The following is a 14,755-nucleotide window of genomic DNA, read 5'->3' as shown; positions in this document are numbered from 1 at the left end:
TGGTAAATTTTCAATTTACACCCCATTTTACGATCCAAAGCAAGTTCATCTTCTTCTTCCTCTCTGATTCAAACACATTAACATAACACTGGTGCGAGAGAGATACTAAACAAACTAGAAGTTGAATTCACATGTCAAAGATTCAGATCACGCCGGCGGCACCGCTGTCGCGGTTCGGCGTGTTAGTGGCGCAACTGGAATCCATAGTTTCTTCATCTGCTCACAAATCTCCGGAGCCACTTCTCTGCTTCGATCTCCTCTCCGATCTCATTTCCGCCATTGACGAGGACACTAAGGTCATTCTTCCATTTCCATTTCAATCGCATCTCATTCGATTTTGGTTCTCATCTGCTTCTTCGTTTTCCCGCATTTTTTAACGTTTCTTTTAGATTGGCTTTAGATTCCATTGATCTGATGAGTTACTTTGTGTTTCTTACTTTGTTTTGATTCGTTCACGATTGCATTTGCCTGTGTCTCGTTTTTTGTAGTAGATTTACTCTACATTTTGTTGCATCAGTTCGGATTAACCTTTTTTGATCTGTTCTTATTGTTATGTGATCAGTTTAACTATTGATTTCAAATTCAGTGTATACTGAATAGAACAGTTTGGTGATTTGAATCGGTAAACTAAGGCATTTTTTGGATAAACAACTTAGTTTAAGTGCTTATCATATGTTTTATGTATAAGTTATTTTTGCAACAAAAGATAAATAAAGTCAAACTGTTTTCATATACTATTCGGAAGAGTTTATGGAAATAAGTTGAAAACATGACATATGGACATGTCATGTTGTTTCCATAAGTTCTTGCAAACTGTCTAATTAATGTTTCCGTTAGGATATAGAACAGAGAGAAATTGGAGTAAGTATGAGTTATCAGAATAATTAGTTAGTTAGTTTGTTATTTGGATTAGCTAGGGACTACGTGTATAAATAGGAGAACACAAAGGTTAGAAAGTATCTTTTGTATATTGTAATCGTGAATAGAGTATTCTCTATTGTGAAGGGGAAACCCTTGAGGAGAGATTCTCTCCTATTCTATCCTATTTCTTTAATAAAAATGGTCTATCTTTGGAATCCAACTCTTGGGTTCCTAACATAAGCTCTAAGTCGAAGATGAAGCTCTTATCGGTTTTTAAGAACTAGATCTTATATATAATCCACAATTAATTGGAGGTGTAGTTTGTAATTTTCTAGAAACACGTTCGGCATTGATTATTGACATCTGATGATGTTGAAATATATTACTTGCAGGAAAATATTTTGGTGTGGCAAAGGAGATGCGAGGATGCATTATACTCCTTACTTGTTATTGGTGCAAAACGGCCTGTGCGTCACCTGGCATCGGTAGCGATGGCAAAGATCATATCCAAGGGAGATGGAATATCGATTTACTCTAGAGCAAGCAGCCTTCAGGGATTTCTTTCTGATGGGAAGAGGAGCGAACCTTTGAAGATTGCTGGTTTGTCGAAATTAAAGATGTTTTGAACTTTTAGATGGATATTATATTGGTGCATTGTTTATGATGGATTCTTCTGATAGATGTTGAATATCCTTATATGAAAAAGGCTACTGATTTTGTTTATTTTATGATGATATTTTTCCTGTCCATGATACCCAATAAACATTTCATCATGAATTGATAATGCAATGTTTGTATAGTTTGAAGTAGCCATGACCACAACACCAAAGAGAAGCCATAAACATAACTCAATTCTATAGCAAGTTTAGGGGAAAACTAACACCCTTAGGCTATTTTGAGAGTTTGGAGAGGAGGGTTTGAGGGAGGAGAAGAGAGGAAAATAGTGAGAAATCTTACACCTTATTTGCGAGATTAATATATTAATTTTGAGATTATTATAACAACATTGATTGAATTTGAAGAATTTATCTAAGTTTTCCCGATTGTGGGGATTTTGTAGAAGAAAAATACCCCCCCTGCCCCCCAAATCCAAGTTGGGGGACTATCCTTTCTTCCATTTCCCTTTCCTCCTTTTTATCCAAAACCCCCTGTTGAGTCTGTTCCCCTCCTAAACGCCCAAACAGACCCTTAAGGATGCAAACATTCCACTCCAATCAAACAAACATAAGGAGTCAGAACTGTCTGCATTGCACACTCTCTCAATTTTGTGCATGTGCCATTTTCACCGCAAGCACACCCTTCATAACATCTAAAACCTTCTCTAAAGTACAAGGACACACATAGTGCATTAGTGCTCCCCAAAGAACCCCAACAAGGTTTGTCCAAAGGAGAGTAGTCTACTTATGTTGAAAACACATGCGTTTTTTTTCTTTTCTCTTTTTCTTTCTTAAGGGAGCCAATAACAGAACGTCACAATAAGTTTAATCCTATCCCAAAGCAAATGTAGGTATGAAGAAACACCCAACCAAAAGCAGTGTCATAATATTTTGGCGTCCTTGTTGGTATGAAGAAACACCCAACTAAAACTTATGGCCACAGGGTCTCAAGGGCACAGCCTTGCATTTGCTCCGATTAAAAGATTTAATTTTTTTTTCCATTTCTCCCCTGAAATAAACCAAGTGAAATGCCTCAAAACAAGCCTATCCCAAAGTAAGTCAAAAGGTAAAGAAAAATGGGCTCAATCAAATCTCTCAACGCAACTAGTTTTTGTTTTGATTTATCATGTTTTCTTTTGATTACTCCTGGTAATGGCATGGCTCTTTGCACTATATTTATATAATATTTCACGTCGCATGCTTTTTACTGACTTCTGAATGAAATATATATAAAATCTGACCAATTACGCATATTAAGAAAGACAGTTAGTTACTACATTTGTAGGTGATGTTTTTTACATACTCCATGGCATTTTTTTTTGGCTCTTTCTGAATATGATGTTATAATTTATAGGTGCTTCACAATGCTTGGGAGAATTGTATAAGCACTTTGGCAGAAGAATTACTTCAGGTTTGCTCGAAACAACGAACATAGCAGCTAAACTTATGAGATTCAATGAGGTATTTCCTTACAGCTTGCATGTTTATATGTTTAAATCAGAGGCACAGTAAATGGCCATATACAAATGCAATATAAAAGTTTCCCTTGTTGGATCATGTATACATGTTTTCTCTTGCCCAAGAATTGTAATTGTTTAGTCTACCATTGAATTAGTTTTATCTTTGGTTGTTTTTGCATTGTCTGTTTAAATTGAAAGTTTCATTATTTGATTCTTTTTAATATATTTTAAGATTTAAGATGCTTTAAAACTAACTGTTGAGTAGTAAGATAGACTTTTTAGCTGAACAATATCGTTCATTAAAAACTTCAGTTCTAGGTTGTGGAGAATGTACGTTTACCATCACTAGAGAATTTTATCAATTTAGTTAAAAATACGGTCGATTTTATATGATATTATACAAGCATTGACTAAGATCAAGAAAATAAAAAGGCTGTAAAAAGTTAATGTCATGTCTAAGGTACACAATCAACACTGTTTGATTTAAAATTTTCAAATATTTTATATTTTATTTATGAATTGTCCAAATGGTATGAATGTCGAATATTTTTAAATTTTCAAATATTTTATATTTTATTTATGAATTTTATATTTGATTTAAAATTTTACATTAGTTCCTCTCTGTTACCGTTGCACAAGGTCACAACATCGTGGTGCCCTGGACCTTCCTCCTCCTACCTTCTTCATTTCTAGAGCACAACTCCTCCTTTTCTCGTCTCTTGCATTTTTCACTACCTTTACCCCATCTATCAGTACAATACAACCCACCATTTACGACTTTTTGAAGCGGTTCTATGAATTTCAGCCCCCAGGTGGCTGTATGATGGGAAGACTACTCCATAAGCTGCCTATACTGATTTCTTGAAGTTCTTGCAGTAGCGCCCAACTTCATGTTCTGTTGACTCTGTTGTACACACTACTAATTTTGTTGCCGGTCTCTCCCAACCGTCTTCAATTGGTCCCTGGGTTCTCGGTTCTGGTACCATCGATCACATTGTGGGTAATAAATCCTTGTCTTCACTCTGATATGTCAGGGGAAGGTTACACCGATGGCACACATTCGTGGTAATCAAACTGCATTACATATTGCCTCAAGTCTAGTATTTCACGGGAAGACTAAGCATATTGAAAAAGATTGTCATTTTATTAGAAGATTTTATCTTGAGACATCATTACTACTAGCTTTGTTAGTTCAAATGATCCACTGATGATATTTGACCATGCTTCTGGGTCCTCGTATAAGTTATATATGTAATAACATTGATGCATATGAAATGACTTAAACAAGCATTTAGTATTTTTAATTTTATTATGACTCATTATATAAGCACGGATTCTCTCATTTGATTTTTCGTTTTCACTATTTCTCATCAAAACAGACCTTTTTTTTTTATTGTAGCTAGCTCTGCTTTCTTTAAATAAATTTATCCTCTTAAACTCTAGGAATTTGTAAGACAAGAAGCATTATATATGCTTCGGAATGCTTTAGAAGGCTCTGGCGGTAGTGCTGCTTCAACAGCATATTCAGAGGCATTTCGTCTTATAATGAGGTCTGCCGCTGGGGACAAGTCTTTTGCTGTGAGAATAGCGTCCGCAAGATGTTTGAAGGCATTTGCTAGCATTGGTGGTCCAGGCTTAGGTGTGACAGAACTCGACAATTCAGCATCTTATTGTGTCAAGGCAGGTATTTTGTCTCAATTTCATCTCTTTCACAAACTAACACTGCAATTGGTTGGTAAAAATCATAGTATTCTTTACGTGTCTTTGTACTGCTGCTTCTGATAGGCTCTTGAAGATCCTGTTGCATCTGTCCGTGACGCCTTTGCTGAAACTTTGGGTTCTTTGCTTGCTCTTGGAATGAATCCTGAGGCACAGGTTTCTATATATATATATACATGTTTTCTATGGTTATTCCTCGTTCCTTGGATCCTTCATAATTTCTCCACTTAAATCTTACTAGATTCAACCAAGGGGAAAGGGCCCTTTACATCAAGCAAAAAAGCTAGAAGGTGGATTGCAGAAGCATTTGATTTTGGCTTTCACAAAAGGTAAAATGCTTTTGTTTGGATCACTGTATTTTTGTTTACTAAGATTGTTAGAAGATACCATGGCGGATCCTTGCTTAATGTGACCCAAACTTCCCCCTCCCCTTAAATTAAAAATAGAACCTTACCCAGCTGGTCTGTGGGCAAATAGTAAATCTACTCCTTTGTAAATAATTTAAGGTATAAGACATCCACCCTACCAACCCGCCCTTATGAAACTTTTCAAACATAAATTTATTTCAACAGAATTAACAATCACAATTTTAGAAAGCAACCATCATATCTTAAAATAAAAAATCTGAGAAAATTTTCACAACCCTCGTCTAGAATTTAACTTAGACTTAAAGAATTTTTATATATGATTGGGTACCTACTGGTCGGGCACAATTTGCCAAGGCTATAACAATTTTTTGTAGGTTACTATTAGTCATGGAGGTTATCAGTTCATAATTTGCTACAATTTGCCTGTTTGTTTAAGATTAAAGAATGATTTTTACATTCTATAAAATTTGATTAGAGAATTTTATGTAAAACAGAAGTTAATATTTTCTTGTTTTAATTATAAAATAACTTTTTTGACATTCTCTATCATCTACTACACTCATTATAATTAAATTATTTCTCAAAAGCTACTCAAAGTAATTTTTGGTTATAATCAAATTTAGTTTATTTGTAGATTTTAGTTAATTTCAAAAGCTTAAACACGCTGACCATCCCTAAAAGTGTTTTTTCATAGAATAATCTTTAATGAATGAAGTTGCCGAAGCCAACAATGTCGTAGCCGTGCTTGTTCAGATTGAGGGAACATGCACCGGCGAATTCAATAGTGCCGGTGTCCAACACTGTCATGTCATCGGGGCGGCATAGGTGGACGGTTATTGCAAAAATATTTATATTTAGAGAGCAAAAATATTAGTTTTTTTCCTTCACTTTTACCCGCTATTGTCCACTCTTAGAAATTTGGGTTGGGCCTAACTCAACCCTACAAAGCTAGCTTGTAAGGTGAGTATTGCCCCCCACTTATAAACATATCTTCAGGCCATCTCTCATCCAATAGCCAATTCATGAACAAGGTCCATCATTGACCCAAGTCCATATTAGGAGGACCCATAACTATTACTGAAAAACCACCTGAATGCTGTTATATCTATTTGACCATTGTTGGAGTTCAAATGATTAACTATTAGTGTGTTGAAGGATGACAGGTGATGGAATTTAGAAATTTACACGGAGTTAGCGAAAAAAATTGGTTATGCCTGGCAATTTGGGCCTCTCTCTTTCTGATGGTCTGCATAGGAGGGATGAATGAATATTACTTTTAATGATCGTGTGTGTCAATAATTTTTCAATATAGGATTCACACTGTGTTACTTGTTTACATATATCCAGGGAAACCATATTCATTACTTTTGATCGGGATTCATTACTATTAATAGTAAATGATAAACCAAAAGGTAAACAATAGATGAGTTTGTGTGTCTTTTGACATTGTGCTTCGGATATATTATGCGAAGAGAACTTGTTTTACTAGCTTTACAACTTTACTAAATAATAGCACATAAAGTTTGTGCAGAGTCGCAAAAAATTGCATATGGTATTAAAGTGCACCATCAGACAACCTGCCATATTATCATGCACCAAACCCATAGGGTTGTGTGAGGCACCCCTCAATTTACAAGCTGATTTTGTTAAAATGAGTTAGGAGAAAGGCCCAATTTGGAGTTTAAGAAAGCTAAAAATACAGAATTAAAACAAGACCAATGGAAAATCCTTATGCATCTAAAAATTACAAATGCAAAATTGTCTCATTTTTTGACAAGGCTTCCAATGATCATGTACATTTTTTGTGGGCATGTAATGACATTAATTACTTTGATTCAGCTAGTGGAGTACGTTCAAGGCAAGTCCGGGTTGGCCTGACTCTATCTTGGGTATTCTTCTTACAGGTAAATCTTGACATTTCTTTGACGGGTGTTCAACGTGCTGTTTGTTTAGAAGCATTTTTCCACTCTCCAATCCATGTTGATATTTGTAGAATGGATAGCATTGTTATTTCATATTATTAGGAGCCTGTTTTGTTTTATATTTTATCAAGGGTCTACATGCCCTTATTCTGCTGTTTTCTGTATTTCTTAGTTTTGATTTGTTACTCAATTATAATTTCTTTTGGAACACTGACTGCTAGTGCTGTTCATCCTTGTCTATGCTTTAAGTATGCTAGGAACAAATATATCATTTTGCTGTCTTATATTTCTTAATTTTGATTTGTTACTTCAATTTTGTTTTGAGATCACTGAGTGCTGTTCATCCTTTTCTATGCTTTAGTCATCCTTTGCTAGCTACGTTTCAAAAGAATTTTCTATCAATAATGAGAAGTGTTTTTGGGATGCACTTCAGGCCCTCACCGTTAATGTTGGGAGGGATATGGAGTTTGAGTTGAGGCTTTATGGGTGTTTTCTTATTTTGGTTTTTTTGACTAAAGTTTTCTTATTTTTTTAATTTGCTGGGGTTTGGTGTGTTTAACTGGAGTAGAAACATAATTACAGAAGATTTTGTGGGCTGTTGTTTATAGCTGTGAAATAGTCTTATGCTTCAATGCATTATGATTTGTGATTTATATAATTTCGTAGTAAACTATTTGTATTATCTTGCGTACATCTTGTGCACAAGTCTTCTCTGTTTATTTCAATGAAATCTTTTAATAACTCATTATTAACAATGATTTCACTAATCCAACCGTTGATTATTGTCATAATACACTAATGATCAAGCCCACAAACTTTTATAAGAATCCAAATTTATGTAATCTAACCATTGATATTTACTTACATTTTTTAAAAGCTTATTGTACATTCATTTGAAATTATTTAATGATGCATCAAATGGTTTTAAGATTTTATAAAAATTTGCTGAGTTGATCTACTCAATAAGAACTTCTGATTCTGATTTGATGGTTGAATTAGTGAAATTCATTGTTAATAATGTGTTATTAAGTGAAGTAACTCATCTCAGAGTTACTTCTCGAGTCAATGTATCCCCCCCTCCCTTAGTCTTGTCTTAGTCGTGATTTTATTCTCCGGAAATTCCTATTTTGCAGGCAATTCGTATAAAATATCTGCATCCAGATAGTGAGCTGCAAAATTATGCATTGCAAGTTATGGAAATGCTTCGTGCTGAAACTACGGTTGATGCCCATGCATTGGTATTTTTTAAAATAATATGTTCCTTTTTTTTCTTTCTATTTTGCTTTTGATTTGTTTTATGATATGCATATATTGAGATAAAATAACAGAGAGATAAGTGAGAGAATACTGTGTATGGGGTCCTAATATAGAATCAGGGGAAGATACAAGCGGGCCTTTGATTAGAGCAAACTGCTAGAATTTTCAGCCACTGGTTTCCTTTAAGATTTCTAGTTTTGTAAACTGTTGATCAGATCATCTTAATCTTGCTGCAGGCATGTGTTCTTTATGTCCTTCGTGTTGGTGTAACAGATCAAATGACTGAACCTACTCAGAGGGATTTTTTGCTTTTTCTTGGAAAGCAGGTGCAGTTTTCTTTATGCTCTTCTTACTTAGATTTCATCTTAATGATATACACCGAATCATTTACCCCGCTCTACCCACTTTCCCCACTTTTTGGCTTATAGCTCCAGTCACCTGAAGCTTGTCCTTCTATGATGGTGGCAGCATTACGAACAGTGTCATATACTCTGAAGACTTTAGGAGAGGTAATGAGATTTAGGTGCTATTATAAAAGGAGGAAGTATGGCTTAGATGTCTAAAGGTGTGCTTATCTCAATTTGACGTTTTACAGGTTCCCTTTGAGTTTAAGGAAGTTCTTGACAACACTGTAGTTGCTGCGGTGTCACATTCTTCGAAGCTGGTGAGCTCGTGATAGTGTGAATACATGCATAAATGCACCTTTATTTATACTCCCTCCATCCCAATTTATAAGCAAAAAAAAAACTTATCCCAAATTACAAGCAAAAAAGACCAATTTTTATCATTTTCAAGGTTTACTTTTACTTATTATCATGAAATTAAATGCAGATTGCATTTAATTTACTCTCTCTCTCTCTCTCTCTCTCTCTCTCTCTCTCTCTCTCTCTTCTTTTCCCCATAATCAATAATCAATAACCAATAAAAATTCTGTTTACATCTCCCATGAAACTTATTTTCAAGGAAAACACAAAAAGTCATACTTCAAGTTATTATATTTTACTTTTCTTAATAAGTTTTTTGCTTATAGTTTGGGACGGAGGGAGTATTAATATTACTTATGTACTTTGGATTTGATTGTTTTGGTTAAACATGTCATCTTCCTCGTGCTCTTGGGTAAGAAATAATAAAAAGTTAAGATGATATGGCCTTGTAGATAGTTTCTTCATGGAAAATGTGAAGAGAAACATGAAGGCTGAAATTCAATTAGAATGGCTCAGAAGATAAATGATAACTGTGAAAACTGAATATTATTATATTTCAAGTTTTTGATAATATACAACCACTAATATGTTTATATAGGCTAGTCTAACCTAATGGGCCGAATACAAATTACTAATAATAATAGAATATTTACTATTTATTTACAACAAAAACTCCTTTATTTTTCAGTTCTGCACATTCTTATTCGAAGTTCTTTGAGATTTAATTGTGCTCATTTTTCCAAAATTTAGCTTGCTTTTCTTAATTATTCAAAATGAAATTTGCGTTCTATATTGAATTAGGAACATGTGATGTTGCTTGATGGCGGTAAAAATTGAAAAACTCATTTGGGAGAAGGCATTAAGGAAAGTTGGAAGAGGTGCTTGTGTATGTCATTTAATAGGACGATGGTTGAATGATGTTAGAAACATAAACAAGATACACTTAGCTTCTTTGAGTAATTGTTCAGTATAATTTGATTTAGTATAATTTGATTTTTGTCGCTTTCATTTTTTAATAAACTAATTAAATTTAACCATAGCATAGAAATTCTGTATACTTTAACCTCCAGTGGTTATATGGGATCATGTGTATTTACTAGAGATAGACATAAAATGAATATACTAGGCATAACCATGCTTTTAACCCTACATAATCAAATCATTTTTAGATGACTAGCTCCTTGACTGTTGATTTTAACCCCGCAGTTTTAGATGACTAGCTCCTTAACAGTTGATTTTAACCCCAGATTGTTAGCGGCCAACACTCGGTGGGATTTAGTCCCACATCGGATAGATAGGATTCTTGAGAAGAGTTTATAAAGAGGAGGCAATCCTCACCTTACAAGCCAGTTTTGTAAGGATGAGTTAGGCCTTGATATTCATGACACAGATGACTAGCTCCTTGGCAGTTGAATTTAACCCCACTGTTGGGAGCTTCTAGTTTCCACTTAATGATTCTAGAAGCAATCTGGAATTCTTAAAAATGTATGCTTTTAATTTGTTGCATGTCTTTATCCAAAGTTGAAATATTTTTGGTTGAGTGCATGTTTGTGCTGTATATGGAATTGTGCATAATTCTTTATGTCTTTTCTCGTTGTTATATCTTTTTGAAATCGGTATATTGTTAGGTTCGGATTGAAGCTGCTTTAGCATTACGTGCATTGGCTGAAGTTGATCCAACTTGTGTCGGTGGTTTAACTTCATATGGGGTGACCAATCTTACTGCTTTAAGAGAGAGTGTTTCTTTTGAAAAGGTGAAGTTCTTCAAAATTCATGATAATCTATATTTCAATGGATCCTTAATTGTTATTGGTACAATAATTTTTACTAACAATAGTTTGAGAAGAGTACAACAGATGATGACGAATGAGAAACTCTCCATAGCTGAGGCACAACAAAGATATATAAAAAGATATAAAACATACATTGATGATTAAATATGTAATCGATTAGCCAAAATCATGTACCCTTCATTTCATTATGCAAAATATTCATTTCTTTGTGATTTGGCCATCAAGTTTGTGCTTTACCCAATTTAGAGAAGAGGAATTCATTAGGAAACAATGCAAAAGTACTGATTATTTGATTTTATTGAATGGCAAGTAGTTAGGGTAGATCAATGTCGCATGTGGTCTATGGTAGACCATCTTCATTCATTGTTAGATCCAATAGTCCTCTTTGATACCATTATCTTTCCACATGAAATCTCTCTCTTCGGTCCTCTAAACATCAGGATGCGCTCAACCACTTCCTGGACCTTCCATTTCTGCTCCGTCATCTCTTTTGTTTGTGTTTCTTTAGTTCAACCACAACAAGTGTGATGTTTCTCCTCGATCAGAGGGCTGCACATATGCTCTTCCCCACAGTTTCTAGTCGACATACTGTTCCTAGCTAGAACAAACACAATTGCAAGTTGCAACAACATTTTCCCCTTTTCCTAGTTTATGTGACCCTTCACCTTTCCGGTTTTTTCTGTATTCCTTTCACCTCTCTTTTTATGCGCTTCAGGAGATGCCCCTTCCATCATCCACTGACACAAAACTGGGTCAAGGTTATAGTTCAGAGAATGACCACATATGCCTAGGGATTGGCTGGTGAGGAAAAATGGAAAATATATTACACAAAGGGACACCATATGTTCAAGAAATAATTTTGGGGAACTAAAAAAGTGTATTGGAAGGGATTTTGGAGGGCCTAGATAAATTCTTCAAATCCATTCTATGTTATAATACTCTCAAAATTAAAAATATATTAATCATACACATTCATTTATCATTCATTGTTTACAAAATAACTCTCAAATAAGGTGTAACATTTCTCTATTTTTTTGTTATCTTTCCCTCCCTCCAAATCCCTTTCCTTCCTTCGCCTCCAAACTCCCAAACATAGCCTTACTGGAGTTTTAGCTTTTTGCGGGGAGATTAAAAACAAATCTCAGGTCTTCAACTGGGGGTTTTCTATAATTTTTCATTTTTTGAATTGACATTAATACTTTGTCTGCAGGGTAGCAGTTTACAGTTTGAGCTTGATTCTTTGCATGGGCAGGCTACTGTCTTGTCTGCTTTAGTCTCTATTTCACCAAAATTACCTCTTGGTTACCCAGCAAGGTAAATTGTCTCTCCTCCCCTCTGGTTTTCTTAGAATTTTGTGTTATACTCCCTCCGCCCCTTGGAGTTTTTCACGCATATTAAGAAAAGTTGGTAGTGTAATAAATGTGTACTTTTTTGGGTATTACAATTACTAAATTGTCCTTGGTGAAAAGATGTATTTGTAGTTGACTTTTCAGATTTCAATGTAAAGTAGGGTTATGTTTGGAAATTTAATAATAAATGTGTCTAGGGAATTGAAAAGGGGCTTATATTTAGGGACAAATTTTATCTTTGAAAAGGTGCTTATAATTAGGGACGGAGGGAGTATTTTTTTAATTTCTCACGTGACATTTGTTTTTCCACCACCAAATTAGTGAACTCCTTTCCCCTATGTGTATATATTGTGTCACTAAGCCTTTGATTTGAAAATGCTGTCTTTTTTGTTTGTATCATAATATTTATCCATATTTTGAGATGGAATGAAAATGGATTAAAACATCACTTTAATTTAGACAACGAGGTGTGTAATGAATAGGTGCCAGAACTGATTCAGAGACCCATATTACTTAATAGTTTTGTACTTGGTTGATGTAAATGTCAATCAACATCTTCATTATCTTTTTTTAATTCTTCTATATATTGTTTCCCTGGAAAGGGCATTGCGGGTAATTCATTGTTGTTACAGGAACTGCTCTTCCTGCATTCTTCGTTGACACAGATTTAAATTTCTTGCACCTTCACTGCCTGTTTTAATTTGCATTTTTTTCTATCACTCTGGTCCTTATACTAGATAACAACAGAATAATTGTTATTTATGCAGTTGAATGCTTGCTTGATTTTCTGTACTAATATGTAGTAATGTGTTACTACCAGGCTTCCCAGATTAGTGTTTGAGGTTTCAAAGAAAATGCTCATAGAATATAGTCGCAACCCGTTGGCAGCGACAGTTGAAAAAGAAGCTGGGTGGTTGCTTTTATCATCTTTATTGGTTTCTTTACCAAAGGAGGTATTAAGTTGTTGATAGTCAGGGTTTTTCTTAAGCTATAATTGTTATGAAACTAATAAAATGAATGGTGAAGTAAAGGGAAGCATGTGAAAATATTTGACATCAGCATTACATTAGCTTTAGTATTCCATAACAACGTTAAGGAGAATAATCAAGTATTCCAGGGAGTCTGTCTTAGCTCCAAAATAAGGCATATTGTTTCCAAATCTTTTGAAGCCCTTGTCTAACTTCTGTAGCTATCTATCCTCTTGAAATTATAACAGGAAATTTGCATACATGTTTCATAAGACTTGATAGAATGAATTGTGAAAATTATTATTAGGACTGTATTAGGTGATATTCCCTATAATTTTTTTAAGCAAAAGTCTCATGTCTTGGTGTTTTTTCTTTGCCTGCAGGAGCTTAAAGAGGATGTCTTTGATATTCTTGCATTGTGGGCTACACTCTTTGCAGGGAATCCAGAAAATGAAGTTACAAAAACTGATGATTTAATGTCAAGGATATAGTAAGTATATCTTAACAATATTAATTTTATTGGTCCTGCAATGTTTATTGTTAGCCAGTATGGTTTCCATAATCAAATTGTATAGACTTTTTTTCCTATTGACTGAACTATAGCCTTGCCTTTTTTTTTGAATTATCGTATATAATCAATAATCAATTTAGGATTCCCTTATTTTGAATTATATGATTTTGAAATTTGAATTTGATATTATTAATACGTATGATTGGAATGGAATTATGAAATTATTGAACTAAAGATAAAGAAATGACTTATTTCGAGATTATGAAAAGGAAAGTCTAAATTATGGAAATAAAGAAATAATTGAAGTAACAAAAAAGTTGGATGTTTCTTTTGTTCTTTTGGGACGGTCGGAAAAGAGTCAATGTAGTCAACATAATTATCTATTTCGAAAGTAATGTCATAGAGTTGCGAAGAATGAACTTTTGACAGTTTAAAATACGAATTCTTGAACAAAAATGAACTTTAGGTTGCACTCCAGTGCCGAATATCAATGTAAAAAGAACAGAGAAACTTGTTTTATTCTAATGCATGATACCAAAGGGATACAACTCATAAAATAGGAGCAGAATTGGTTCTGGAAACCACTCTGCAGGAATAAAAGAAAAATGATCCTAGATTCTGGTTAGATATGAGTAATGATATTGATACAAATTTGATACAATCCTAATTAATACAAAGGAAAATTAGGAAACAAGTAAATAGGAAATATATTAATAGGAAAGGAAATCAGATATTTGTAGTCCCAAAAACAGGGCTATATAGCATCATCCCCCTGCAGTTGTTCCACAAATATCTCCATGCCCAACATACAAACAGTCATTATGTGTGTCATCTATTTTTATCACCATGATAAATAATTAAAAAAATCATTAGTTGAATCTATTTTCAGGAGATTCTAGTTATTGTACGTTCTCTAAAATATGTCATTAAATTGATCTTTAAATCAGACACTAAAGCTGATCTTTAACTATATATCTAAAATCGGTTCCGGAGTCAACTTCGAAAATTTCGATTACTAAATAGATTGCTATATGGTAGTGGGTTGTGAGTTTCTCCATTTCTTAAAAGAAATGAATGACTCTATTTAAAAAAGAGAAAAATATACATAAATTTGATTTATTTTTTTTCAAAATAAAATGATAAAGAAGATTTAACGCACTATCTATTTTTGAGAATTGAAAAGGATC

General features: G+C 34.0%; 1 protein-coding gene across 3 annotated transcripts in view; it reads left to right on the top strand.

Annotated features, from left to right (window-relative positions):
- LOC123890742 (protein SWEETIE) overlaps positions 1 to 14,755 on the top strand; it is a 33,232-nt gene continuing 18,477 nt past the window's right edge. Inside the window, exons 1-15 of one of the 3 annotated variants that reach the window (XM_045940421.1) lie at positions 1 to 296; positions 1,254 to 1,461; positions 2,872 to 2,978; positions 4,421 to 4,657; positions 4,763 to 4,852; positions 4,938 to 5,025; positions 6,904 to 6,968; positions 8,120 to 8,224; positions 8,480 to 8,569; positions 8,672 to 8,752; positions 8,839 to 8,907; positions 10,576 to 10,701; positions 11,951 to 12,054; positions 12,910 to 13,042; positions 13,441 to 13,547. In XM_045940421.1, the coding sequence (XP_045796377.1) occupies positions 132 to 296; positions 1,254 to 1,461; positions 2,872 to 2,978; positions 4,421 to 4,657; positions 4,763 to 4,852; positions 4,938 to 5,025; positions 6,904 to 6,968; positions 8,120 to 8,224; positions 8,480 to 8,569; positions 8,672 to 8,752; positions 8,839 to 8,907; positions 10,576 to 10,701; positions 11,951 to 12,054; positions 12,910 to 13,042; positions 13,441 to 13,547 (1,775 nt within the window). In that variant the 5' untranslated portion in view covers positions 1 to 131. Of the gene's footprint in view, positions 297 to 1,253; positions 1,462 to 2,871; positions 2,979 to 4,420; positions 4,662 to 4,762; positions 4,853 to 4,937; positions 5,026 to 6,903; positions 6,969 to 8,119; positions 8,225 to 8,479; positions 8,570 to 8,671; positions 8,753 to 8,838; positions 8,908 to 10,575; positions 10,702 to 11,950; positions 12,055 to 12,909; positions 13,043 to 13,440; positions 13,548 to 14,755 lie in introns of those variants that run through there. The other 2 variants (XM_045940420.1, XM_045940422.1) reach the window with 2 other exon arrangements.

The sequence above is a fragment of the Trifolium pratense genome, linkage group LG6, assembly GCF_020283565.1.
Source record: "Trifolium pratense cultivar HEN17-A07 linkage group LG6, ARS_RC_1.1, whole genome shotgun sequence".
In the NCBI taxonomy this organism is placed as follows: domain Eukaryota; kingdom Viridiplantae; phylum Streptophyta; class Magnoliopsida; order Fabales; family Fabaceae; genus Trifolium; species Trifolium pratense.
Note: the sequence above shows the minus strand (reverse complement) of the source record. Positions and strands in the feature narration are given on the sequence as shown.